The sequence below is a fragment of the Hippocampus zosterae genome, chromosome 6 (genome assembly GCF_025434085.1).
Source record: "Hippocampus zosterae strain Florida chromosome 6, ASM2543408v3, whole genome shotgun sequence".
Taxonomy (NCBI): domain Eukaryota; kingdom Metazoa; phylum Chordata; class Actinopteri; order Syngnathiformes; family Syngnathidae; genus Hippocampus; species Hippocampus zosterae.
In genome coordinates, this window is record NC_067456.1 from 2,188,713 (window position 1) to 2,216,457 (window position 27,745).

The window sequence follows — 27,745 nt, forward strand, 5'->3', positions numbered from 1 at the left end:
AATTGGCTCACATCTGCCTCACATTTGTTCCACGTTGGTTTGTTTGTTTGTTTGTTTGTTTGTTTAGCGCGCCCTTATTCAGGCTTCCCAAAGACCACCAAGCACCTTGCATCCTGGTGGGCCCCGGGACGGGCATCGCCCCCTTCAGGAGCTTCTGGCAGCAGAGGATGTTTGACCTTCAACACAAAGGTCAGAGGAAACAAGCAAAAGCAATGAAACTCCGGAGTCTCACCGACCAATCGGCACAAATAAAACGTGAAAGTCAAATGAGCTCCTCTCTCCAGTCGATGGGGAGGATGCGACGAGTGCACCCCCAACCGTTACTTTTGTACGTCTCCGTTTTTAGGCGTGGAAGCGTGGCCCATGATCCTGGTGTTTGGATGTCGTCAGTCCGAGATGGACCACATCTACAAGGAGGAGACCGTCCAGGCCAGGAACAAGGAGGTCTTCAAGGAGCTCTACACCGCCTACTCCAGAGAACCCGGAAAACCAAAGGTACAAAAAAGGAGCAAAAATCATTCATACAATGAAATGAAATGAATCACAAAGACAGCGCTAGGCACAAAAACTGTCAAACTAAAAATCAAGACTTGTGATGGGTCAGGAGTTCTCGGTAACTCTCATCGTGTCCGGTCTGTAGACCTGATACGGTTTTGTAGGGCAAATAAAAAACGAAAGATAGGATCTTCAAAAGATGTAACGGGAGCCAGTGAAGGGATACCACGGTTGGAGTAGTGTGCTCTCTCTTATGCGTACCAATCAAGAGGTGAGCAGCAGCATTTTGGACCCACTGGAGACACTTCGTGGAGGATTGGCTGACTCCAAAGTCAAGCGCATTCAGTAATCCCACTCTTTTGGGACGTGACCATCTTCTTGAGACCAATACAATACCTTGACTCTCAAACCGGAAGCAATAGCGCCTCCTTGAGATCAGACTCTTCTCTGCACCCGCTGCCGGGACTGCTAGTTTCTCTCTCGTTTGTTTGGTGCTCACCATCAGATTAAAAGTAACATTCTGTACTTTGTTTTTGCGATTCTTACTTGTCAATTTCGCGGTGTCCTTCCCGCTCTTTGTTTTTTTTTTTCTCCAGAAATACGTGCAGGACATCCTCCGCGAGCACCTGTCCGAACGAGTGTACCGGTGCTTGCGCGAAGAGGGCGGCCACATATACGTGTGTGGAGACGTCACCATGGCGGGCGACGTCCTGAAAACGGTGCAGCAGATCGTCAAGCAGCATGGCAACATGAGCTTGGAGGACGCCGGCTTCTTCATCAGCAAGCTGAGGGTGAGGAGGGGGGGGGGAGAAAGTCGTCGTGGCACCCAAATGGAGTTGGATGATAAGCGTAGAGTTTTTGGGGAGCAAATCTAGAAGCACGAAAATAAACCTTAAAAACAGAAATTGGTAACCAGACATTGCGTCTTAAAGGGCCCGTGAGAGGATGGCGACGGATGCAATTCTCAGCGTTGCATGTCGTTTACTTCCTGATTGGCGAACGGCCACAAGAGGGCGCCCTTTTGTATCGCTAGCAATGACCGGCAGCCTTCATGAGAACCCGAGACTTGGAAAATAAGGCTGCGATCTACCCGATAGCGATATCTGCTATCGGTATTTATCCATTTCTAAAAGAAAAAAATTAAAATTTTAAAAATCATAAAAAGTGATTGCTGTAAATTGATGACATAGCAGGGTTCCCTGTTCCACTCGAATATGGCAATTGTGCAACATTGCAGGACGAGAACCGCTACCACGAGGACATCTTTGGAGTCACCCTGCGCACGTACGAGGTCACCAACCGACTGCGCTCGGAGTCCATCGCCTACATCGAGGAGAGCAAGAAAGATTCGGACGAGTACGTCTCGCGCACCCGCAAAAAAGCCCATTTACACGCACGCGGTCTCCAGAGTTTTCCGCCTAAAGCGTTTTTAGTCTCCGAATGTCATGGCTTCTGTTGACACAAAAACCGACAAAAAAAAAATCTTTTTAAACATTTTTTTTCCCCTTTGACTCGTTTCTTCAACGACGTTCGAAGCTGTGACTCTCCACAAAAAAAAAATGCACTGTGAAATCGTTCTCCTCTTCGGGCGATATCGATGGAGAGTTTCTCCTCGGCTGGCGCCGCGCGAACAAAACAAGCGCGTCGCCATGGATACGTGTCGGAGGAGAGCCTTTTTTTTTCCTGAAAGTAAACACGAGTGTAACATCTCCCATTTGCGTCTCCTCGCAGGGTTTTTTGCTCGTAGGCCTCCGCCCGAGGATGCAGCAGCACCGCCGGCCCCACAAAACTGTGCCAATTTTTGTACGAGAAAAGGACAAGCTGGAGCAAGTCTGGCCATCTCTCCATCTGTGTTTGTTTTTTTCTTTGCTGCCACGTTTGTGCTTTGGGGGCTGCTTGAGTTTCTCTCGCGCAAGGCGCTTAAGCGGTCGCGCGACGACCGTGCACGACCCACCGACGGACGAGAAGATCCGCTCGTCGGTCGCGTGTACTTGGTGTTACTGCGCCGCAGCGCAACAGGCTAACGTTCTTTGTTTGTTTGTTTTTGGGCGGGTGGGTGGGTGGCTTTGTTTTGGATGTTTGCATGCAAGTATTCACGCAAACGACTGTGGAACGCAATGAAAGCGTGACGGGTTTTTCCGAACTCGGTTGACGTGGGAGCACGCCGGTCATACAACTGGCCCGACCGACACGAAACGCATCCTCAAAACTTATCGAAACGCAGGCCCCGCCCCCCCTATTTCACGAATGCACCATTAATAACAAAATCGCAATGCTGTTTCCTTTATTTTTTTTTTTTTATTTTTTTTTTTTATTTTTTTTCCTTAGCATGAAGGCCTCATTGAAAAGAACGCAAACACTTTTATGAAGATGTTTTCTCAACAAGTGACATGTCACGCGTCCCGGCCGGCAAGAAAAACATGTCTTTATTTATTTATTCATTCATTTGTTTGTTTGTTTTTACTTTCTGCTCTTTCTCTCAGTAGGACAGCGTTCTTCCTGAATCTGGAAATTCGGAATGCGGAAAAAAAAAGCTTGAGGTACCTGTTTGTTCAAAATATATATTTTTTTGTTTATTAATATGTGATCTCTTTGAGCATCTCAAAATACGTGTATATTTTGAAAGCAGCGCAAAAATTGCCCCGAGGAATGCCGTCCACAGTTGGCTTGAAAGCCAGCGTAGCACCAAAAAAAACATGACAAAACAATGGCAACCATATTTTGCCAAATGTCACTCATTTGACCGCGAGGGCGCTCTCTGGCGGTCAAGATTTAAAACAAAACGACTCAAATCTGGGGGGGGGGTCACGTCGGGAGAAAATTCCAAGCGCGGAAGACTGTCGTGGCCGCGCGCCAATCAACGTCTCCTTGCGTTGACCCTTTTGATGGCAACGAGAGCCGTGTGAAGTCAACCACCGAAACCGCTTCGGCCGAGCTTGAGATGCTAAATGTCCGCCAAACTATGAAATATCGAGAATACCACTCAGATCTTCTCTCAGAATGTATTTTGAATATGTAAATGAGCACGAGCATTCAACGATGGCGGACCCGGCCCGTCCGAGGTGGGCGGGGTCTGCTCTATCCTTTCGGGTAACGAGGCTCAACGCATGGTGATCTCGTGTCGTCTGTATTCATTCGAAAAGTCTGTTTAGCAGCACTGTGTGTCGTGACTTTGTCCGGCGGCGGCGGCGGCGGCGGCCATCTTTGCTTTCTTGGCTGCTTTGCTTTGTGTACGTTTTGCTGCTGCGACGATCGCTCGCTCCGGTTTTGGTTTGCACCTCTGTGCTCCAAACTCCATTTGAATGCATACCACTGCAAGGACTGTGCATTGACTTACCAAATAAAGTTATAACATTTAGAAAATACGCGCAGGGCTTCCTTTGTGTTTCTTTCACTTTTAGGATGTTTTTACTTCAAAATGGGTCAGCTTCTTCTTGGGCACCGGGGGCTTGCCACCTTGGTCTTAGGTCTTGCTGACTTAGTAAGTGATGAAAGTATTCGATTAGCAGGGACCTGACGAAGGCGTTGTTGACTGTTCAAAGTCATTTTGTGAATGAGGACAAGACGATACCCCCAAAAACTGAAGGCAAAAAAATGCAAAGTAGAACTTTTTGAAGGCACAGAAATGTAACATTGTTTAAAGCATCAAGTCAAGGGCACTGATTTCAAGCCCAATAAATCTTTTCACTTAGTGAAGGAGTCAGCAAAGCACATGAAGGAGTAGGGGGGGGCGGGGGGGGGGGATCAACTCAAGACGTTTTGAAGGCAAAAAAAAAATTCTCAAAGGACCAAGTCCGTTTTTTTTCTCTTTCTCTGATTCCGAGCCAACAGGAAGATGAAGACAAAAGATAGAAAGACCCATGAAAACAGCCCCCCACCCCCACCTCCAGTCTAATCAAGACTTGTTGAAGACCGGCAAATATCTGGGGCCCAAAAGGAGCTGAGTGTCGATCTTGTGGATATCAGATTTCTGTTAGGAGGCAGTCGCCACGGCAACAAACTCCTCGCAGCCTCGGTGCAGCACAATGCAGTTAGCAACGCGCTCAGTTGTCTTGTGAGCGGCACAATGTGGAGGCAAGTGACTTCCTCTTCCTCCTACGAACCACTCCAATCTCGAGAAACTTTAAAAAAAAAAAAAAAAGACGTATTCCAGTGAAATGAACTGGACTTTCCAAATACACAACTAGCTTGCTTTGTCGTGCTCACTAACTTTGCCGTAGATGTCCGTGGTTTCAAGTTGTTCCGACTTAAATTACAATTTCAGCCTAAAAAAAAAAATATATATATATATATATATGTGTGTGTGTATATATATATATATATATATATATATATATATATATACTGTATATATATAAACCGACCCCTTGTCATCTTCATCATCATCATCATCATCTCTGCCGACGTTGAAGCGCGCGGCCTCGATATTCCCGCGCGCGCGCTTCTCACAAGTTGTCTTGATGCCGCCCACCTGCGACGCCAGCGGCCCACTTCCTATTTCACCTCATCTTACCTCCCCCGGGGGAGGCAGGGGGGGGGGGGGGGTCACTGGGCGCAGGTCTCCCCAGGTGCCGCCGCTCTCTCTCGTCTCATGCCAAAAACGTCTCGTGTCATGCCTCTCGTGCGCACGTGTCACATCGCATTGCTCGTGCCTTTTACGTGTCACGTCACATACGGGATGTGTCATCAGTCACTCGTGTCACGTGTCACCTTTTGTCTCCGATGCCGCCATGTTTTTCCTCACGGGCTCTCCGTTGCTCTCGATGGCCATCTGGTATGCATGAGCGATACCCGCTGGGCCCGCGTCATCGTTATTCTCCTCCATTTCACCCCAAAGGACGAGCCCACACGTTTTGGGGGGGGGGGTTGGGGCGTTTTTAACACAGTGACGGGTCATTGTGACCCGAGGATAACAGGAGGGTTAGAGGGCCGCGGGTCAAATGTGCCCGCGGGCCCTAGTTTGGGGACCACTGCCTTAAAGGATGGCGCTCGGCCCACGGACCGGATACGGCCCGCGGGCCGTAGTTTGGTGACCGCTGCTTTAAAGAATGGCGGCATCCACAGTCCGCAGATGTGCGCGAGTGACGAGTGGGACGCTTGCCGGCCTCCCGCCATCGGCGTCGTGTCAACTTGTCCCCCCCACGCCCCCCACCCGGCGCACCTCGGCCTGGGACCTCAAGTACCGCTCGGCCCGTGTTCCCATTCTCCCGACCGGCCGCTCGGAGGACCGTTCAAATGTCGAGAGTGAGTCCTGGTCGGCCAACTCTCCAATGGCGACTGCGATTCAATCCGAGGAGAGCCGTCGCTGTCGTCGATTTGACGGCCGTGGAGGGCTTATTCATTCCGAGTCACGTCCCGCCTGACGTAGGACGACCGGGCGAGTGGCTCTCCAAGACTGCGGCTCATGTCGGTACATATCTTACATGACAGGCGACGCGCTTCGCATGCTAACCCGGGCACGCCATCCACACGCCTCGCTTGTTCAGATCGGACGCAAAAGGGGGGCTGAATGGCGCTTGCGCCCGCGGGGACGCTGGTGCTCATTGCTTCGACTTCCTCTCTCGTGTCTCTCGGTTAACGAGCGCTTGTCTGCTGTCCAAAAGGGTCCGGTCGACGGTCTCGGTTGGCCCTTGTCTCATTTCATGCATGTCTCCTGTCTCTTGTCTCAAATGTCTCCTGTCTGTCGTGTCTCATATGTCACGTCTCATTTATCTCCGTGTCTCGTTCCTCTCATGGCCTCTCATATGCGTCGCGCCCCAAATGTCCCGCTTGGATCTCGAACGCGTCTCCGTCGTCTTGTGTCGCTCGCCTCATGCATTTGAACGTCCTCGAGTGTGCCGTAACAAGTGTAAAAATAAGCGAACCGCTTGGGCGCCGCGCTTTTCAATGCTCTGACGGCGGCTCCGGCGTAGCATCTCCTTTTTCTTCCTATTAGCCGCACCATCCCGAAGTAATCACGAAATGAAATGGCGAGTTAGTGACCCGCACGCCTCCGCAAATGTGCAACCTCATCTCCGCAACATTTTTTTTCTTTTTACACCCCCCTGCAAAAAAAAAGAACAAAAAAAGAAGCTGCTCCTGCCGCTGTGTGCGTGTGTGTGTGGGGGGGGGGGCACGCGCGCCTGCGTGTGTTTGCAGGGGCAGCAAGGCCCTGGCGGTCGCCGTAGCAACCAACACTTCCATCGTCGGCTTCGACCTGCGTGATAATGGTTCCAACTCTCCGGGCGGGGCCGCCGACGCACATTACAGGTGCAGCGCCCCCCCCCCCCCCAACCCATGAGACACAGGCTCTGTGGACAAAAATATTGGGACATGCCTTTTCACCAGTCAGACCGGTGAGTGTCCAAGTACTTGTCAGCTGTATTGAACTTTTTAGTACGACACATTTACATTTAATCCCTCGAAAGTGGTTTGTCTAAAAAAAAAAAATCGGTACAATTGTTTTTTTTTAACATTTATGTGCAATACATTTTACTGTATTCATTTCTGCGATACAGCTAAAGGAGACGTCAGTTTCTCAGTAAGCTGCGGCCAAAAGAAACGTCACCATCAGTTGTTTTTTTCTAGATTTGTTGATTTCCTTTTATCTCGTGATTTAGATACAATTGAGGAACCTGGATTTGTTTATTTTGACATTTTGCCTAATTTTTTTTTTAATTGATCTGGCAATGGTTCTGGTTCTAAGATTCAATTTGTTGTTGTTGATCTGTTGCAATTTAAAGTATATGGCAACATTGCGGTCGTCCACCCCCCCCCCCCCCCCCAAAAAAAAAAGACCGGCGTTATAAAACACATCGCTCGCACGCGCGTGTCAATCCACCGCACACTCACACAGGTATGGAGTGGCTGTTCTTTCGGGCCGATGATCTCATTGATGTTGCGTAACGTCAGTGGGTAGAATAGCGGGCAGCTGTATTGTGTACCAACACGACGGCCGCGCATTAAAAAAAAGAGCTCCACTCCAACAAAGGCCGCCAACGAGTAAACGAGCCGATAGCCGGCTCGCTCATTAGTCCTCATTTGCAAAAAAAACACACCGTTGCCTTGATGCGTAATGATGCCACTGTCCGCAACTGCCAGAAAACAAAGCGCCGTGGCCTTTACGATCCGGGCGTTGCGCATTTTGCGCAGTGAACGCCTTTTTAGTATTTCGGGTTGGACCCCAGAGGATGTTGAATTGGAAGGAAAATCGGACAAAATCTCAAAAAGTGGCCAAAAAATGGCGGACTTCCTGTCTTTTTCTGGTATGGCTTCTTGAGACTTTTTTTGGGGGGGGGGTCTCTATTCATGACATGTCTACCAAATGAAATGCGCAACCACGGCAGTCAAATGGGCTTCGGGAGCTGAATTTTCGAGAAATAAAAAGCCTACAAAACCTCAAGGAGGAGTCCATCTTTGAGAGACGCCCTGTGTTGTGCCCACAGTAAATGTTTTGGGCCATTTCATTAATAGTAATTCCGTTGTGAATATTCATTTAGTTATCGCGGTGCATTGTGGGTAGCAGACGTCATGTTTCAACAGACGAGTCATTACAGAAAGCCTGACCGTCTTATTTGGAATTTTTGTCTAAAAATCCCCTGGCTTCATTCTATTTTTTTCCCTTCTTTTTTGTTTAAACGTTTGTAATATGTATGTATTGGTAGCACGTTCGTTTTGTTTTCTGTTTGCTGAGAATTGTATTCTGACTTGTTCAATAAAGATTTTAAAAAAAGGGGGGGGGGATTAAAAAATAAATAATAAATTTTAAAAAAGAAAGCCTGACCGTGGTCGTTGCAACTTGTCCTCCTGAGTTATATTCCTTTCGTTTCATCTTCGAAAGCAATGGCTGTAAGTCTGCTCGTGTTTATCGTTATTTAAAAATGTGTTTCAGAGATTGTTATTGGAAATTCGCTAGCTTAGAGTATTGCTAACGACGTAGCGACGATGCTAAATCGGTGCTAACAAGCTAATTAGCATGCGAAGGTGCGGCGAAAATGCATTGTTTATCGTCGTTTGTCACATTTGGAGCTGTGTTTATGCCCTTTGTTAGACACCTGACGATTTGTGTTGTATTTGTGTACACAATATTAATGCGTGTTTTAAATCTGTTCATTTCAGTTTCACTTATGGGTGTTCATAACAGTACACCCTGCAAAAATCCAAAATGGCGGACTTACGATATCTTTTGAAACATGCTTTCCTGAGACTTTTTTTTGTGGGGGTCCACTCATGGTTTATATGTCCACCAAAACCAAATCTGAATTTTGGAAAAATGTCTTTGAAAAGGCCCCGCAAGTCTAACCGAGTCAGCAAGACGGTTCGTAACGACGCAATAGGGAATAAGTTGCCAATTCGAGTCCCGACGCCCTCCTTTCAAACGCACTCGTTCCCGACCTTGAAAGTTTGCGGCGCTCATTTGGCAAGGACTTTTTCCGACGACTTTCGCTTCGCGCCGTGACTTCACGGTACCTGTCAGTCTCATTGCGTATTTTAATCCGTCAATAATCCACCAGAGTGTCGCCTCGTTTTGACATTGAGGCTTTTCAGAAGGATTTGCTTTTGCAACGTCATTTCAATCTCCTTGGCTTTCATGTCCAGCAGAGGGTGAGCCGCTTCGAGTTTGGCGAACGTTGGTATTTTTGGGGAGGAAAACGTGAGTAGACCCACCAAAATGGCTCAAGAAGCCGTGCTGGGAAAAAAAAAACGGAGGAAGAGAGCCAGTTCAGGCTCGGTGGTCATTTCCCAGACTCCCGATATGGAGGAAAGTGTCCTTTTTTGGGGGGGGGCTCGATTGAACGTCTTTACACTCGGCACTCGGTTTTGCCGCGAACGCTGGCAAATATCAAAGCAAAATGGACATCTTTTGCATTCTCTCCGTGTCGACCTGGTCGGCACGAAGGGCCCCGTCCGTCCGTCCGTATCAGCGAGGAGCTTATCCCGTGACGCGCTCTCTCAAAGGGCCTGTAATTGATTCACTTTAATCTCGCCGCATTAACGCATTTAAATGGTTTGTTTTGACAGCGCCGTTTCTTTGGCTCCGTTGGTACGACAGACTCTCGGCTATTCACGCTCGCATCGCCATCCGTATTCCGCTTTCATCCTCGGAAAATTTGCCGGCACCGCCGCCGTGCGTGCGTGCGGCCCACTCGCTCGCTACGCGCGGCGTTTGCTCTCCCGCCAACATTAGCGTGACTATCTGGTGGCGCATGTGTCACGTCGGCGTGGGGCGAGCCTCCTTTCAACTTCCTCCCTGATATGGACAACTTGCCAGGAGGCCCCCCTCCTCCCAACTTTCTTTCATGCCGTTCCCCCAACGCGTAGGACGGCTTGCATATTGCTCCTTGGCGCCAGGAACGATGCCCGCTTTGACTCCAAACCGGCGCGAGCGGGCACGGAGCGATGGGAAATCCAACGTTGGCGTGCCGGGAGGCTCAGCGACGCTTATTAGCGACGCCTGCGCCAGCCAATGACAGCTGGAGCAACAATTGTGCCTTTGCAAAGAGAATTCAAGCGCATTTTGACAAGGGGGGGAAGGAAACAAACAATAAAACTTTGCAATTTTGCAATCTGCCATCTGTCTCGGGTACTTTCTTCCAGTTGGGGCTCGCACACACAGTTATTTTTTTCTTTTTGTAATCGACTGCAGTAGGTTAAAAGTTAAGTCAGGCTGGGTCGATCAATGATGTCACAGATTAGCAGCCACCAAACTTTTTTTTTTTTCACCGAATTCATCTTGGTGTATGTAGTGTATTAACCATCATAGAATTGTATGTTGTTTGGACGCATTGACTTCCCGTACTTTGTATTGCCCTCTACTGCGCATGCGTGAAATGTTACCTGGAATGCTAAGTCTCTTTCCCCACGGGGTTAATGGCGGAACTCGACGGTCGAATACATAATAGAAAACGCGTGTGTGTGCCTCGTCATTTTAAGACACAACAGCGTATTTGAAAGTAAAGGTATGGGAACACCTGTAAATTGTGGGGGGGCACTTTTTTTGAATGTATGGGTCTATTTTACGAAACGGCAAAAAGGGAGACGGATTCCGTTTGAACGCAGCTTTATTCAGCCGGACGTTTGCGCCGCAGAACGATCGAGAAAACTCTACTCGGCAACTGAATCACTTCCTGATTTTCTTTACTTCAACAGCCAATCGGAAGCTACCAACAAAAAAAAATGTCAAAGCAATTATTAAACTATAGAATGTAATCTAGGTCTTTAAACTCAGAATTCTCACTTTAAAGTCAGAATTCTGACTTTTATCTCAGAATTCTGACTTTAAAATGAGAATTCTGAGAAAGTGAGAATCTTGCCAACCTTATTTTTTTCTTCATTGGCCCTAATCATCTTCCGTATTCGTCGGAGCAGATGTTGAAAAAAAAGCTGCGTTCAAAGGATTCCAGCTCTCCTTTTGCCGATTCTTCAAGTACAGCTGTCCACTAAAAACAATGAACCCCTCAATTTAAAACAATTTAGGTCACTTTCGAAGTACTTTTCCCGCCTCTGCCAAACAGGCTAATAAGTGGACTTGAAGTAGAATTATTGATCCATGGGGCAGTTTGGAGGAGACGTCACACATCTTATTAAAACACCTGGGAAGGCTTTTTTTTAAAACGATGAACCAAAAAAAGGCTCTTTTAACAATATCAAAGTGGACGCAACAGACTTCTGTCACCTTTGATGTATTTTGTCGGCGACGTGAGCAGTCGCCGTCGGAAAGGCACCAAAAAAGCCAACGGTCGGCAGCATACAAGTCGGAATCCGAGTGTGAAATTGCTTTGTAGAAGAAAAGGATCTTTGCTGCTGCTGGGTTTTTTTTTCGGGGGGGGGGGACAAACCGTGGGCTGGCTCCCGGTGGCCGGAGAGAATCTCGTCTTCATACTTTTGGATGCTGCAACTGTTCAAAAGCGTGCTTGACAACCACGCAGCAGCTAATTGGATTCTTTGTTGTTGCCGTTGTTGTAGATGATGAGGATGATGATGGTGAGGAGGAGGAGGAGGATGGTAGTGATGCCGACCAGGCAGGAGAATGCGACGCTCCTTTTATGAGTTCACAAGATTAGTTAAGCGGAAAATGAAAGTAATAGACTAGAATGAATGGAGACACGTTTTCCCTTTTTAGTGTTTTAATTGTCTTTCACCCAAAAAAACCTAAAGAAATGCAAATTTGCTGTATTATTTCCTCAACAATGCTTCTCTGCGATAAATCTTTGTCCGCTGGAAAGCCTCGTTTTTACCCTTTTACTAGATGCAGGGTTGTGGGAAATTTGCCCCGCTTCTGAAATTCGGGGGGGGGGGGGGGTGTTGCAAAGTTTCGCCACTGGACTGTTCAAGATTATCAAGCAAATGTCAGTAACAGTGGAAGATGGCTCAAATGCACTTTTTAATTTTGACGGCCTCCCTCACCTCAGTTAAGGTCTGCCTTCATAACTCGAAAAAAGTTTTCCTTGATTTTTTTTAAAGCATCAGTTTGTTTTCGAAGACTTTTGCTTCATGCTTTAAAATGGTAGGTTACCGCGTTAAAACATGATACATTTGAAATACACATTCGGAAAAGCAAAGACTGCTCTTTAGATAAAGGAAAGTAACCCATTCATCCCTGGTTCCTGTATATAGTTATCAATTAATTTATCATTAGGGTGACATTTTTAAAGGTAGGCAGATATCCAATCTTGTGTGATCACACGGGGTCTCAGATCGGTACACACATGAACACAAATCGGGATGTTTTCGTTCCCATTTTGGGGCTTGCCATTGACAAGCTGGCGACCAATGATGTAAAGTGAGCATCTTTTGTCTTGAGGATGATGCTTCCGTCTGAGGTGTGCGAAGAGTAGATTTGCACCGATAAGTCAGTCCAACAATCTTAAAAATGAAACGTGTACAATATGTACCGCCCGAAAATGTCTATACAGTAAGTTCATGACTGTCTGATCGTTGTTGGAGTACATCAAATTTGCACACGGCACTACCCTGACATCTGCTGGTTGGTCTCAGCAGTGCACTTGTGACGTTTCACGGCCCTGATAGAAAATTCCTCAACTTCTTATTTCGTTCGAACGTTGCATTGGTCGTTGATTTTTTTAAAAAGAAACTTTATTGAACAAATGAGGATAGAATTCTCAGAAAACAAAACGAACACGCAGTTTGGTCATTGATACCGTTGCAAAATGGGTGACGTGACGCGACAGTCTGGTAACGACACTTCTACAAAAATAAGCCGACATTGAATTTAATTTTTGAAGCAGACACAAAGCAGTACTTGAGCTCTATTACGGATTCCAAAAACAAAAAAGCTGTTAAGACTCTGACTATATGCTATGAGAATTGTATTCTGACTTGTTCAATAAAGATTTAAAAAAAAAAGAAGCGGACACCACCGAAGAAGAAGAAGGCGGAAGTTAGCATCGCTTCAAACCACGCTCGAACGACGAGTGGGAATACGAAACAAAAATAAGTGGGTGAAGGAGAAAAGCAAAACGTCCAAATGTTGAAAGATTTGGTGAGGGAGCGACTAATGGCGGCCGCCGACGAGATCTTGGAAATGTTTGAGCGGACCATCGCCTCGTACGAGGAGCAACTTTGCCGAGCGAGAGACGAAAGCGAGCGACACCGACTACAACTGGAAGCTGTTTGCAAGCCTCCGGATGTGGCACAGCAACATGGTTTGGACGCGTGTTGTTTCGACTTACTCCATATGTTCAAAACGCCTTAGCCCAACTGTTTGCTCCGCACAATGCAAACGCGTGTGAAATGTATTTGACCATCTTTATCGAACAGGTGATCAAAGACGTTTCCAGAAATATTTCCTTGTGACAAAGAAGGTTATTGCTGTTTGAAATGGAGGAAAATTCAACATTGTAAGAAACAAATATATCACCGTTAAGAGGACTTTGGAGGTCATCAAATTTGTGATATTGGAAGCGATGGAAAATATGAGCTATGATGGCGGGAACAAGACCAAAAAAGGAGCCTGGAATTTGATCAAATTACTTAAATGTTAACAGAAGCATGGAAAGAAATATCAATGTGCAGATTAAGGGTTTGGAGAATGGCGCTAAGCCACCCTACAGGTTTTGAGGGGAGGTTGTGGACACTAAATTTGGGTTGCACTATCCCAGCCTTAGAATGTGTAAAAAAGAGAAATGTCAAAGTTGTGATTGAAACGAGGACACGTACTGTACGCCGTCGTTACTGGCGCCCGGTGTGAAGATGAAAAAGTTGAAGTGCGAATGTGTTTGTGTGTGACAGAGCCCCCAGACCGAAAAGAGAAAGAAGAACCTCCAGAGCCCGTCCTCTCCTTAAAACAGGAAGAGGAAGAGGCCACCATAAGCAAGTTTCACGTGCAAGTTGAATGGGCCAAAGACGAAGCACCCGAGTGGTCACGACTCAGCGGTTGCAGTCCAGGCAGAGGACCCCGAGCGGACAACCTCTTAGCACCGCTCTCAGACGCTGACGACACACAACAACTTTTGAAGGATCGCCCGCTCGCTGAAGGTGAAGACGAGATTTCAAGTTTTCTACCAAGCGCTCACTGAACCGGTCACCATAATATTGAATTAACCTTTGAGCAATAAAAATGGACGCCATCGTTTGGACACGGGACTCGCTGGATTGTCATTTTTTTTTTTCTTCCAGGCAACCCAGATGATACTGACCGGGATCAAACCTCCGAATCGGAAGATGATGGCAATACCTCACCTATGGATCAAAGTGCAAGCACTCCAGGCAATGCAGAATGCAGCACGAGCGAAGAACATAAAGGTGAGTAGAACACGCGTGATTGATGACAAGCCTGAAGAACGTGACAAGTCCCTCGGCATATTCTTTAAAGCACTTTTTTTTGCCTCTCTCGGGGCAGGTGTTGCAGATTTGCAACAACTAAATGCTAATCCCCTAATTAATCCGCATTCATATTTCATGAGCCATTTTTTTACACGTGAAAGGATTTTCTAGGCATCCATTTCATGTACCGTATTTTCACGACTATAAGGCGCTATTAAAAGTCTAAAATTTTCTCCAAAATGGACAGGACGCCTTATAATGCGATGCGTCTTTTATATGAGCCGAGTTCCAAAATCTGGCTGAGACCCGACACGCTGTTTATATAGAGAAAAGGCGGAAGTGAGGTCGGCCAATCAGTGAAGTGCGGGGAAGAGGTCGGCCAATCAGTGAAGCGCGTCCGCGCACTTATATGTAAATTTGGAGAGAGAGAGAAAATGTGTACGTGAGTGACGACACGCACGCATGCGGAGAAGCGGTCGGCCAATCAGTGAAGTGCGGGGAAGAGGTCGGCCAATCAGTGAAGCGCGTCCGCGCACTTATATGTAAATTTGGAGAGAGAGAAAATGTGTACGTGAGTGACGACACGCACGCATGCGGAGAAGCGGTCGGCCAATCAGTGAAGTGCGGGGAAGAGGTCGGCCAATCAGTGAAGCGCGTCCGTGCACTTATATGTAAATTTGGAGAGAGAGAAAATGTGTACGTGAGTGACGACACGCACGCATGCGGAGAAGCGGTCGGCCAATCAGTGAAGTGCGGGGAAGAGGTCGGCCAATCAGTGAAGCGCGTCCGCGCACTTATATGTAAATTTGGAGAGAGAGAAAATGTGTACGTGAGTGATGACACGCATGCATGCGGAGAAGCAGTCGGCCAATCAGTGAAGTGCGGGGAAGAGGTCGGCCAATCAGTGAAGCGCGTCCGCACACTTATATGTAAATTTGGAGAGAGAGAAAATGTGTACGTGAGTGACGACACGCACGCATGCGGAGAAGCGGTCGGCCAATCAGTGAAGTGCGGGGAAGAGGTCGGCCAATCAGTGAAGCGCGTCCGAGCACTTATATGTAAATTTGGAGAGAGAGAAAATGTGTACGTGAGTGACGACACGCACGCATGCGGAGAAGCGGTCGGCCAATCAGTGAAGCGCGTCCGCGCACTTATATGTAAATTATGGAGAGAGAGAAATGTAAATATATGAAGAGAGGTGGACGTGAGTGAGGACAGGCACGCAGGGGGTGGGTGGGTCCGGCAATGAGTGAAGGGTGGGCGTGTAAGGCACGCCTCTAGCAGGTACCAGCAACATGTATAAAATGTGAATGTGTGTATTATTGCAAAACAACTTTGGTTTTGGTTTTCAAGAACCCCCGAAAATGAGTTCCACAAAGCGACACGCCTACGAAGCGCAATTCAAACTCCAAGCCATCGGTTATGCAGCGAAACATGGGAATCGAGCAGCCGCCAGAGAATTTGATATCAACGAATCCATGGTTCGCAAATGGAGGAAGCAGGAGAACGAGCTTCGCCAAGTCAAAAAGACCAAGCGCAGTTTCCGTGGGAATAAGGCGAGGTGGCCCGAGTTGGAAGACCAACTGGAGCGGTGGATTCTTGATCAAAGAGCAGCCGGCAGAAGCGTCTCCGGGGTCACCATTCGACTAAGGGCCAAAACGTTAGCCGAAGAATTGAAGATTGAACATTTTCAAGGAGGTCCGTCTTGGTGCTTTCGTTTTATGAAACGGCGCCATCTATCCATGAGAGTGAAGACGACCACGGCTCAGCAACTTCCGGCGGACTACAACGAAAAGCTGGCCGTTTTCCGCACCTGCTGCCGTCAAAAGATTGTCGACAAACGCATCCAGCCTAACCACATTACCAACATGGACGAGGTCCCGCTGACTTTCGACATCCCGGTGAACCACACCGCGGAGAAGAAGGGGACCGGCACGGTTGCGTTACGCACAACGGGGCGCGAGAAGTCAGCTTTCACTGTCGTTCTTGCTTGTCATGCTAACGGACAGAAACTGCCACCCATGGTGATTTTCGAGCGAAAGACGCTGCCGAAAGAAAAGTTTCCAGCCGGCGTCATCGTGAAAGCAAACCAAAAGGGCTGGATGGACGAGGAGAAGATGATAGAGTGGCTAAGTGAGGTGTACGTTAAGAGACCGGACGGCTTTTTCCACGCCTCGCCGTCACTCTTGATTTGCGACTCCATGCGTGCCCATCTCACACCGGCGGTGAAAGACAAAGTCAAGCAAATGAACTCGGAGCTTGCCGTCATTCCCGGAGGCTTGACGAAAGAACTCCAACCGCTGGACATCGGCATCAAGCGAGCGTTCAAGGTGAAGTTGCGAGCGGCGTGGGAAAAATGGATGATCGATGGCGAACACGGCTTCGCGAAGAGTGGGAGGCGGCGCCGGGCTAGTTACGCCACAATCTGTGAATGGATCGTAGCGGCTTGGACGAACGTTGCTGCTAGTACAGTTGTTCGAGCTTTTGGCAAAGCCGGCATCATTTCCGCGGAGCCGCGTGACGACGAGAGTGACTCTGACAACGAGGGGGAAGCCGGCGGTTTGGATGGATTACCGATACTTGCACAATTGTTTAATTCGGACACAGAAGATGACGACTTTGATGGCTTTTCTGAGTGATGCTTGAGCAAAAAAACGTGAGTACCTTGTAAATAAAATACACCCGAACTCAGTTCTGCTTTCGTTGCCTTTTTTTAAAAACGTGTTTTAGCTTCGAGCTTCAGTGTGTGCTTCAAGCTAACGTGTTAGCGGACGTGTTAGCACGCATGCATGCCGTATGTTTAAGCTGGCGTATGTTTTACCACTGTAAAACTGCGCCCATTCGTACGGTGCGTCCTGTATATGTGTAAAATACAGAAATGTCACCCATTAATGAGACTGCGGCCATTGGTACGGTGCGTCGAATAGTCGTGAAAATACGGTAAGTATTACTACCATTCATTCATTCATCTTCCAAGCCGCTTGATCCTCACCAGGGTCCCGGGGGGTGCTGGAGCCTATCCCAGCTGTCTTTGGGCAGTAGGCGGGGGACACCCTGAATCGGTTGCCAGCCAATCGCAGGGCACACAGAAACGAACAACCATCCACGCCCACACCTAGGGACAATTTAGAGTGTTCAATCGCGCATGTTTTTGGAATGTGGGAGGAAACCGGAGCACCCGGAGAAAACCCACGCAGGCCCGGGGAGAACATGCAAACTCCACACAGGGAGGCCGGAGCTGGAATCGAACCCGGTACCCCTGCACTGTGAAGCCGACGTGCTAACCACTGGACTACCGGGCTGCCCGTATTGCTACCAATCACCTTTATTTTGAAACCAAAACTGTATAAGATGAATCATGACAGTATAGAGATACAGTACAGTGCACTCCGCATAATAGAACACCGGTTAATAGAGTATTCCGCTAAATAGAGCAAAAGGCTCCGGAACGGATTTGCCTAATGCAATTTCCTATAAAGATACTCCGCTTAGTAGAACAGATCTCCGCTTAATAGAACAGGCCGTAAGCAATGAACATTGTAAACTAGTGGTTTTCGAAGTGTAGCTATCGCGAGAAGTGTAGCTATCGCGATACTGTACCACTATCGCGAGAAAACGCGGTAGTTCTAGCCGTATACAGTAACAGGTAGCACGCGTCACTCCACACATAGACACACGCACGTCACAATGGCTTCAACTTCATTCAAGAGACGAGAGAGAGACGAAGTGTAGCTATCGCGATACTGTACCACTATCGCGAGAAAACGCGGTAGTTCTAGCCGTATACAGTAACAGGTAGCACGCGTCACTCCACACAGACACACGCACGTCACAATGGCTTCAACTTCATTCAAGAGACGAGAGAGAGACGAAGTGTAGCTATCGCGATACTGTACCACTATCGCGAGAAAACGCGGTAGTTCTAGCCGTATACAGCAACAGGTAGCACGCGTCACTCCACACATAGACACACGCACGTCACAATGGCTTCAACTTCATTCAAGAGACGAGAGAGAGACGAAGTGTAGCTATCGCGATACTGTACCACTATCGCGAGAAAACGCGGTAGCTCTAGCCGTATACAGCAACAGGTAGCACGCGTCACTCCACACATAGACACACGCACGTCACAATGGCTTCAACTTCATTCAAGAGACGAGGGCTATCACCTGCGGATAAGAAGGTTTCCAGGACTTCCCTCTTATCCAGCGCATTGAGAGGGAAGTCAACCGCAAAATTACGGACTCCTGTTTCCAGACAAAAGTAACGAAATTGTTCTCGTGATTTGAGACGTTTGACTGAAGTTGATTAAAGTTGTTGTTTTGTTGTTTGATTAAAGATATGGACGTCCACAGTCGAAATATCTCTTCTAACTCGTCAGCAGGGGTTTTTCTGCGTGCATAACTTGGTCGTCGACGTGTCTGAAGGTGTACCTAATAAAGTGTCTCCAGTTAATAGAAACTCCGCTTAGTAGAACAGAAGCGCTTCGGCCCAATGGTGTTCTATTAAGCGGAGTGCACTGTATATGCCAATTTGTCGATTTTATCTCCTCTGGGTTTCCCCCTCGGGGCAGCTCGATTTCATTGTTGCAGCTTTGCAACGTTTGGCCGGACTAGTACAAATGGGATGCCACATGCTTTGTCTTGTAGTTTATTTTGAGCAACAGTCTATACTCGGGTTATTTTCCTCTCACCAGTGTTTACTTCTTGATTTGAGTTGTCATTGAAGGTGCATCCGATGGAAAATGAAATCATTTGGAGTGAAGTTACACACTATCAGAGGCAGATTTGATCAAACGCAATGGCAGAATGCAATGTTCATTTGTTTGACTGTTCAATGAGCAAAACTGATGTAGCCTAAATTCCGTTGCACATATTATATTAGTATATATCATTGTTGGACTGGAAGCTTTTTTTAAAGTAAACTAGCTTACAGAATACTCTGGTTGCAGGTTTGTGGTGCGTTATGGCAGGCCGACAAAAATCTTATTCACTCAAGGAAGCCATTGAAATGGTTTGCCTTCCTGATGGTGCTTTATCTGGGACGGAATCCATTACAGACAATGAAATGATCCGGATTTTGTTGAACCCGCTGAAGCATACGAGTCTGACTTCAGCCTTGATGATGATGAGACACTGAGAGCAATAGCAATACCTAATCCAAACACACTTGATGTTGAAATTCATAACGTACATGCCCATCAGCCTAAATTATTTGTCTGGCTTTATGTAGGCGTAACAAGCAGGATGAAAAAGGATTTCACATTCAACATCAGCTGAATACTTCCTGATTTGTTGCTAACAAGATAGCTCTTGTACTTTTTGTGTTGCTAATGGGGCATTTTCAAGGTGTTTGAAGGCCTCATTCCTTTTAATTTTTTTCTCTCTCAAAAATTCCACAAAGATGGCGGCATCTCGTTGCTAAAAATGTGGCTACTACTTTACTTAAATGTTCAATGTTTCTCCTGGAAAACCAAGGCCTCGGAGAGGGTCTTCTGTGACGAGCACCAGTGTAAAATATTCAACTTTCCGTTTCAGCTTCACCGCAGAAGGGCAAAAAGAGAAAACGTCGTCCACACGAATGCCTGAGAAGCGAAATGAAAGAGGCCAGAAATAAGGGCAAGGCCTACGTGAACACCAGGGGCATCCCCATCCCGGAGAAAAACTTGATCCCTCTCTCTCGCCACTTGTGCCGACACAAATGCGCCGAAAACGTCTCGGAAGAAGAACGACAAGTGATATTCCGGAACTTCTGGGACATGGGTAATTTCGATCTGCAGAACGCTTTCATCTGCGCTTCGGTCAAACTCGTCAACATCCAGCGACGACGGCCGCAGCACCAACAGCGAGCCGCGGGCGAGTCCAAAAATCGCACCTACTCTCGGATATACAGCTTCACCACCGGCCGCAGCGGCTACGTGGAGGTGTGCAAGACTTTTTTCCTCACCACGCTTTGCGTTTCCAACGGAAGAGTTTATCGAGCGCTCCTGAAACAGGTGGAGAAAGGCCAAGATTTACCTTCTCCCGACGGCAGGGGCAAGCACGACAATCGCAAGAGGATCAGCCACGAGTCCGTGCGGGCCATCAAAGATCACATCTACTCGTTCGCGGAGTACGAGAGCCACGACGCGCAACTGGACAAGAAGTACCCCTGGCCGGGCTTGACCGTGGCGCAAATGCATCGTCTTTACAAAGAACAATGCAGAAAAAACGGAAAAGAACCGGAGAAGGAATGGGTCTATCGGAGGATCTTTCTGACAGAGTTTCAGTCCCCTTACAAAGATGTTTGTACGGACTACGCGACGACCGACCGCGACAAGATCTGACGTTGGCCGCTTATCCGTTTTGGAACATTCCGGATCGACCGAGGAAGACCCAATTCGCCAAAGGCTTCTTGGTCTCGTCAAATGGACTCTCGTGTCGTCTTGGGTTTTGAATATGGCCGAAAGACGTGTACAATTCACGCTCGTTCAAATGAAACGGTAAAAGTGGGCAAAACGAATTCTGTTGTCATTTGTAAACCACTTCAAAAAGCTCCGGGTAGGCGAAAATCGTTGGAACCTTCTTGCACCAAAAATGTGTTAGGCAGTTTATTGAAAAACTAAAAAATGAAATCTTCGTCCGGGAGGCTGAGGCGCATCTTGTTCCTTACAAAATATCCAGCCTGGTGGATTGGACACAACTTTATTGTCCGAAGATGACCGTGCAGAGCCGGCAGCAGCGTCCAAAGGCCGCCACGCATGCTCCGTTTGTGGCCAAAGCTTTTCTCACAAGTGCAACTTGTCCACCCACATGAAGACGCACAGCGGGGAGAAACCTTTCCGCTGCTCCGTCTGCGGGAAAAGCTTCTCCCAAAAGTCACACGTGATCTCGCACGGCCGGACGCACACGGGGGGGCCAAACCCTTCCCCCGCTCGCTCTGCGGGAAAGGCTTCTCGCAGAAAGTGCACATGGAGTCACATATGAGCACGCACACGGGGGAAAACCCCTTCGCTTGCTCCGTGTGTGGCGATCGCTTCGCGCTCAAGTCGGTCATGGTGTCGCACACCCGCATACACACCCGAGAGAAGTGCTACGCTTGCTCCGTGTGCGGGAAAAGGTTCCCTCAAAGGGTGTACATGGAGTCCCACGTGAGGACTCACACCGGAGAAAAACCATTCGCCTGCTCGCTTTGCGGAAAGCGCTTCCCGTACAGGAACAGTTTAAAGGCGCACATGAAGTCGCACGGCGGGGAGGACGTGTTGGCCTTCCCCGTTTGCGGCGTGACCTTCGCTCAAACGATGTCCCAGACTAAAGCTCAGTCCTCTGGATGGACCCTCACCCCCCACTCCCGGCCCCATGTCGACTAAGGATGGAACCTGCAACCTTCAAATTGGGAGACCAGCTGAGCCGCGTCACCCTGGCGTAGAGTCGGCGTTAAAATGATTGTAAATTAAGTTCAAAAGAAAACATGCTCATCATTTTAAAATGATGTTGTTGACCTTTGGGGGGGGGGGGATCATGTGACAGCTGTATGAAACGTAACACGCTCACGTCACGGGTAGATGTGATGCAATTCTGACAGGAACTCTTGTCAGCTGTTCATTTTCAAATAGACACTTGTTTAGATTAACGCTTCTATGGATTAACGCCTACACTCATTTCGTTGGATTAGACCAGACAAGGGTTGAGTCAACGCTGTATTTTAAGATATCCTTTATTTGTCCCACACTGGGGAAATTTACAGCCTCCAGCAGTAAGAATGTAGGTAGAAAGAACATTTGTAACATGCAAAAGCAACACCTGAAATATCACACGAGTCAATTTACTCTCGAGTGAAATACTCGTAGCTTCTTTGTACCCCACCCAAATGTTCGCGGGAATGTCTTGACTCTTGTATCGCCTGCAGTAGCAAGGTTTGTCCAGCAGAGAGCAGCAATAGTTTGGAAAAACAGGAAGTGACGCATGTCGCGGGAGAAGACGAGTTGAAAATTCAAAATGGCGCTTTTCGATCCACAGTCAAGCCGAGTAAATGGTTTTCCTCCTTTTTTATTCAAACGAAAAAAAACATTCAAAAACAACGTTGATAAACATTTAATATACATTTTCAAAGAATAAAAGGGGTGAAATAACGAGGGAAAAATTGGAAATATGTCAATCTGCGTGCCGGAACGCAACGAGGTTCACTAGAATGAAAAGGGTTTGCGAATCATTGTACAGTATTGTGTTTTTGCTTGCATTTCACACTATGTGATTGGGGTTTGTTCACAAAACAAGAAAGGAAAGGTCTTGGTGCACTATTAAATCTTGTGTTCATTATAATTTTGTGTCGCAAAAGTACAACTGCTATCGGTACTGGCGGGCACTCAAGAATGAGAACTCGTTCCGGGATTGGCCATCAGTAGAGGCTGTGCATGGGCAGGATGCTGGTGTTTTTGCTCTTTTCCAGCAGTTTCTCTCTGACGCCGGGCATGAGGACCCGGTGCCAGACGTAGCGCGGGTTCTCCACGGGCGGCGGCATCCGGGCGGGCGACGGCGGTATCTTGGCGCCGTCCTCGTCACGCGCCACGCGGTCGGGCTGCAGGGCCACGAGCGTGTTGAAGCACATGCCGTCCGTCTTGCCGTGTTGCCGACCGTCGTGCTGCAGGCTGAACACTCCCAGCGTGTTGACGTTGTGCTCGTAGTACGTCGACGGCATGGCGTCCTGCGCCACCATGTTGGCCGCCCACGTGACGGCGTGAGTCTTCAGAGCCGCCGCTACGGGGAGGTGGGGCCTGGGGGCTGACGGACACCACAGCAAGACGGCATGTACGCTGGTAGCGAGCGAGGCAGAAAATTCTTGAGAGCAAAATTCGGTACTAATGGCCTTGTACTGTCAAAATCCATTGTTCTGAAGCAATCCCGGAGAGACAGGGGTACGCGGGGGTCTACCTTTGACCACCAGGATCCAGATATTATCGTCTGCGCTGAAGATCAGCACCAGCCTCTGGACCACATGGCGGCAGCTCATATCCAGCGGCAGTGTGACGGGATGCCAGGCGTCGTTGCGGTACCTCAATCAACACTCAGACATTAGTCCAAGACAGAAAAAAGTTGAAGACCACCCTGAGTCCAATTCTAGTTCAAGACCACTTTGATTTGGATAAGTCCAAGACCACTCAGACGAGTCAAAGACCATTCTGACTCAGGAGAGTCTAGGACAATGCTGACTCAGAGAACGAGTCCAAGGTCACTCTGACTCGGGTCAAATCCAAGATCACTTTGACTTAAAGACAATTGTAGTTCAAGACCACCTTGTATGTATGACTCAGAAACCAGTCCAGGATCGATTTGACTGAGAGGAGGCTCCAAAACCAGTACGACTCAGAAACAAGTCCAAGACCACTTTCACACCACTCGTAAACACAACGAGGTCTTACTTGAGCCCAAAGTCGATAAGACGCAGGATGTCTCGGCCCCTCAGAGGGAGAGGGGCACGTCTGTCCCACCAGGTGGCCTGGAGGGAGTCTTGATCCGCCTCTGACAAAGTCTTGATGCTCCCTCCTGGAAACGCAGACAGTTAACGCATGTATGCTCGCTTAGCCAAAAGTCGACCGGTTTTGTACTGCGACTCCGCGACCACTCACCTGTGATCTTGGCCAGGAAGTTGAAGCGGATCCACTGAGGTCCCTGCTCCTGGATCAGCAGCAATGTGATTGGCTGGCACTCAAAGCCCGCCTCCTCCTTCACCTGTACGCAGACATTATTGGCATTGGAGAGCACACTGCTATGTTTGGAAAATCCTGCCTGAGAAGCCAGTTTTCTTTCGTGACGTGAAATTTGGAAGTCATGTCTATCATGAGTAGACCCACAAAAAAATTCTCAAGAAGCCAAAAAAGACACTGGATTCAGCCACCAAAACCCATTTTAAGCTGAAGCAATTCAAAGGCGATTGATTGCCGCTAGCAGCTTTAATTCTCTTAAGTCAAATGCCGACATTTCCACTCGCCTCTCTCAGCAGCGCCTCCTGCAGGCTCTCACCAACCTCCACCCTCCCCGCCGGCAGGTACCACTTCTTGTAACAGTCCTGCTTGGCCTCCTGGACCATCAGAACCTCCTCCTGACACATACAGAAGCATTTAGGCGACAACGGCCAGTGCTGGATGGCCAGAATGCATCGGGATGTATTTTGGCGGCGTGCGTCACCGAGTCGTTGAAGACGACGGCGCACACGATGTACGTGACGTTGTTCCTGAGCGACGCCGGCTTGCTCTGCTCCAGGCCGACGTCGCACATCGTCACCTCGCACCCGAGGCCACCCAGCAGACGCTCCACCTGCGCCTCCACCTGCTCCAGCGCCATCACCTCCATGTGACCGTCTCACTGGCCTCTCATTGGCCCATCGCAGTCCGCTGCGATGCAAAATTGGTCGTATTTTCCTTCATTGTAATATGTACGATTCATTAAAAAGTTAAATATTTTTCAAACGTCGGCAAAAAAAACATTTTAATTAAAAAATATTTCTCGCTGTATTTACAAACCTAATTCCAATTCTAAGCGAGTGATTATTTGCCCCAAAATAATAACGTTTGAAACAAACACTTTCCTCCTCTTTAGCGTCAGGTACGTGAATATAAAGATATGAGGAAGATACGACCTCGTTCTTCAAATCCAACATTTGAACATTACGAGTTCGTGGCCTTTACAACACTGTTACAACAGGAACAAATGCACGTAAACCGTAAGCACACTGAAAAGTCATCAGATATTATCAGATGAGCGTCATTTACCGAACGTAGATTTATACTCGATATTTCAATACAGAATAAAAAGACTTCCACCGACCGGGTTTTCAGCTTGGAATCAACTCTGCCGTGTTTTGACATTTGAGATTGGGTGACGCCACCGGATGTACATCTACTTTCACCTTGATGTTTTCCAAAATGAACGTTATGATATTCAAATTGGAGATTTGAAGGCAAATATTCCTCTATATTTAAAATACAAGTTACAGATGTTATTAAAAAGCTTAGTTTTGCGTTATTTTTACGCGTCTTTATTCAGCATGAGAGAATTCAAAGCAAGTGAGATTTTATTTTGAAATAAGAAATCAGAAGTACGCGTGCGCTCATCCCTTGCGCTTCTGTCGTAACAGGCTAGCTAGGCTAAGCTAACAGTGAGCTAATGACGTGAAGGTTAGCTGTCCGTTCGACGCTAACTCGGTGACGTAAAACGTCAAGTTGAAGTCATTCATTTGTCTGACGTCTTCCTTGCTCATTTCAGGAAGTACATTTTTGTTTTTCTTGAGGCGTTTTGTGATACAGTATTTGTTTTGTGCAGCGAGGGGGACATACGTGTGTGCAACCCCAGGACGCGAGGATAACTCGGGTAGGACGTGTGCCCATTTGCTCACCTCAACACTGCCACCAAAACATACATCACCTGAATAAATAAAGACGTTGTTTTGCTCACATGACGTGGGTGATATGAGGCAGCGTAACACGCGAATCAGTCGCCAGTCTGACACGTTCCAATAATATTGTGGATCGTTTGGGTCGGGTAATTATCACGACTGAACGGAGGTTTACAAGGCTTTTATTTTGTATTGTTATTACTCCAACGTTCAAGCCTTTACATTTCCTTCCAGCACTTTACCGCGGCATAATGTGCTCCTACTGTTATGTCCCAGGAAGACTTAAAGCCTGCAAGACTTGCAAGTGGCTTTTTTTTTCACAAACATACTGATATTGTCAATTGTTACAATGTACCTCATGATTTATGTGAGACATATTGCGTCTTGGCCGTAAAATGTCTTCTCTTGTGAATGCAAATGAGTAATAAACGTTTTCTGGTTAGTATTTGCTGATTTATCAAAAGTGAAGTCATGACTTGGTTGGTACGTAGCGCATTTCAGGTTTTGTCCCTCTTTGTGCTCATTTCTTAAAATGTTTATTGTCGATCGTTTGGTTTTCAATGTAATAGTTGCTGAATTGGATATGCATGATCAATTTAAGGTACGATAAATGATTGCTTTTTATCGGTTTTGAATGTGCGCATTCTTGTCCTAGTTTGGGGATGTCATCATGAGACCATAAAAAGATTGAAGAAGAAAACATTGAGTAGGATAGCAAATTATTTATTTAAATATTGTCCTGGCTTCCTGTCTATTTCACAGGCTCGGTTACCATGGTTACAGTGAGTTGCCCTGTGAGTGTCCTCCCTGCATCCAGCCTCTGAATTTGTTTTGTGCTTCCTGTCTGCCAGCAAATCGTAGCTCACCTGGATCAACAGAGGAAGTGTTCCAAGTCGATGCTTCACTGGGGCTTCTAAGACGTTTCCCTCAGAGCGACACCTGGTGGCCAGTTGCTGCTTGGAAAAGGCGCGTCGAGCTTACGGCGTCTTTCGTCGGCATCGCGGATGGCGCGGCACAGCAAGCTGCAAAAGCAGGTCCTGGCGCTGTACCGACAGTTCCTCCGGGCCGGGCGGGACAAGCCGGGGTTCCTGCCCCGCATCCGAGACGAGTTCCGGGAGAACGCCAACATCAAAAAGACGGACGTGATGCACATTGAATATTTGTACCGGCGAGCTCAGCGGCAGCTGGAGCAGCTCAAGGACGTCAACACCAAACAGCTGGGAACCTTTACCAAAGGCAAATAACGCTGCTGACCGCTCGCCATCGGCAAAGACAAACACCGATTGACTGTTAGATGCCGTTTCATGACATTAACATTTGCACGATAATGTCGCGTGGCTGCCAAAATCTCGTTTGAATTGTGTGTTCATATTTTGTGTTCAAATACGTCACGTCAAAAGCAGGTCTGCGATTCTGATGCGTGAACCCGCAAATATCAGAAAGCACAGGGATGGACCGCCATAACGGACGTTTACACTCGGGCCGAACAATTCGGCTATTTCGAGTCCGAGTTCGCACATTTGGCCGTAAAGAAATTCTGATGACACCAATTGGCCAATTCATTTGAAACCAATTAAGGTTTCAATACTTGCAACATGCCCTGCGATTGGCTGGCAACCGATTCAGGGTGTCCCCCGCCTACTGCCCGAAGACAGCTGGGATAGGCTCCAGCACCCCCCGCGACCCTAGTGAGGATCAAGCGGCTCGGAAGATGAATGAATGAATACTTGCAACAATAAAGATATGAATTACAAACACGATATGAGACCGTTTTACTGTACAAGTAATTGTGGGGCGGAGATATGTTCCACAATCGATGAAATTCACTTTTGAATAACCGCGGGGCATTTTTTAAATAATATTTATAGCACTTGTTTTTTTTTTATTGTCTGCAAGCAGATTAAAATAATAAAATAATACGAACACATCCAAAAACTATATCTTGAGAGAGAGCAAGAGCAATGAGCAAAACAAATCTTGGGGAAGTGTTTGGCTCCCTCTGCATTTGCAGGGGGGGGGGAAAATTCTGTTTCTTCCAAATTAACATCTAGCACAATTGATCACATGGCCAAAGATGTATACAGTACAGCCATTGCTTTCTGTAGGCTTAAAAAGC

General features: G+C 47.6%; 4 protein-coding genes and 1 long non-coding RNA gene across 9 annotated transcripts in view; 4 read left to right on the forward strand and 1 right to left on the reverse strand.

Moving 5' to 3' along the window:
* The window catches only part of nos1 (nitric oxide synthase 1 (neuronal)), a 38,328-nt gene extending 34,468 nt beyond the window's left edge, over nt 1-3,860 (forward strand). For all 5 annotated transcript variants that reach the window (XM_052068889.1, XM_052068891.1, XM_052068890.1 and 2 more), the window contains 5 exons: nt 68-189; nt 347-495; nt 1,092-1,286; nt 1,733-1,851; nt 2,227-3,860. In XM_052068889.1, the coding sequence (XP_051924849.1) occupies nt 68-189; nt 347-495; nt 1,092-1,286; nt 1,733-1,851; nt 2,227-2,242 (601 nt within the window). In that variant the 3' untranslated portion in view covers nt 2,243-3,860. The remainder of the gene's footprint in view (nt 1-67; nt 190-346; nt 496-1,091; nt 1,287-1,732; nt 1,852-2,226) is intronic.
* Nucleotides 3,861-21,208: 17,348 nt separating this feature from the next.
* LOC127602103 (protein krueppel-like) lies at nt 21,209-21,607 on the forward strand. The gene has a single exon (XM_052067955.1). The coding sequence runs from the start codon at nt 21,209-21,211 to the stop codon at nt 21,605-21,607; it is 399 nt and encodes a 132-aa protein (XP_051923915.1).
* Nucleotides 21,608-21,874: 267 nt separating this feature from the next.
* Nucleotides 21,875-22,542, forward strand: LOC127602792 (uncharacterized). The gene is made up of 2 exons (XR_007962872.1): nt 21,875-21,928; nt 22,006-22,542. It is a non-coding gene; the product is annotated as an uncharacterized LOC127602792 (long non-coding RNA).
* nudt18 (nudix (nucleoside diphosphate linked moiety X)-type motif 18) lies at nt 22,271-25,211 on the reverse strand. The gene is made up of 7 exons (XM_052069070.1): nt 25,062-25,211; nt 24,423-24,628; nt 24,226-24,336; nt 23,864-23,966; nt 23,657-23,780; nt 23,169-23,290; nt 22,271-23,018 (listed from the first exon to the last, which is right to left on the reverse strand). Exons 2-7 carry the CDS (start codon nt 24,585-24,587, stop codon nt 22,636-22,638), a joined length of 1,008 nt encoding a protein of 335 aa, XP_051925030.1. The 5' UTR covers nt 24,588-24,628; nt 25,062-25,211; the 3' UTR covers nt 22,271-22,635.
* A 126-nt stretch (nt 25,212-25,337) lies between these two features.
* On the forward strand, nt 25,338-27,031 carry sdhaf1 (succinate dehydrogenase complex assembly factor 1). The gene is made up of 2 exons (XM_052069130.1): nt 25,338-25,604; nt 26,481-27,031. Exon 2 carries the CDS (start codon nt 26,634-26,636, stop codon nt 26,871-26,873), a length of 240 nt encoding a protein of 79 aa, XP_051925090.1. The 5' UTR covers nt 25,338-25,604; nt 26,481-26,633; the 3' UTR covers nt 26,874-27,031.
* The last annotated feature ends 714 nt before the right edge of the window (nt 27,032-27,745 follow it).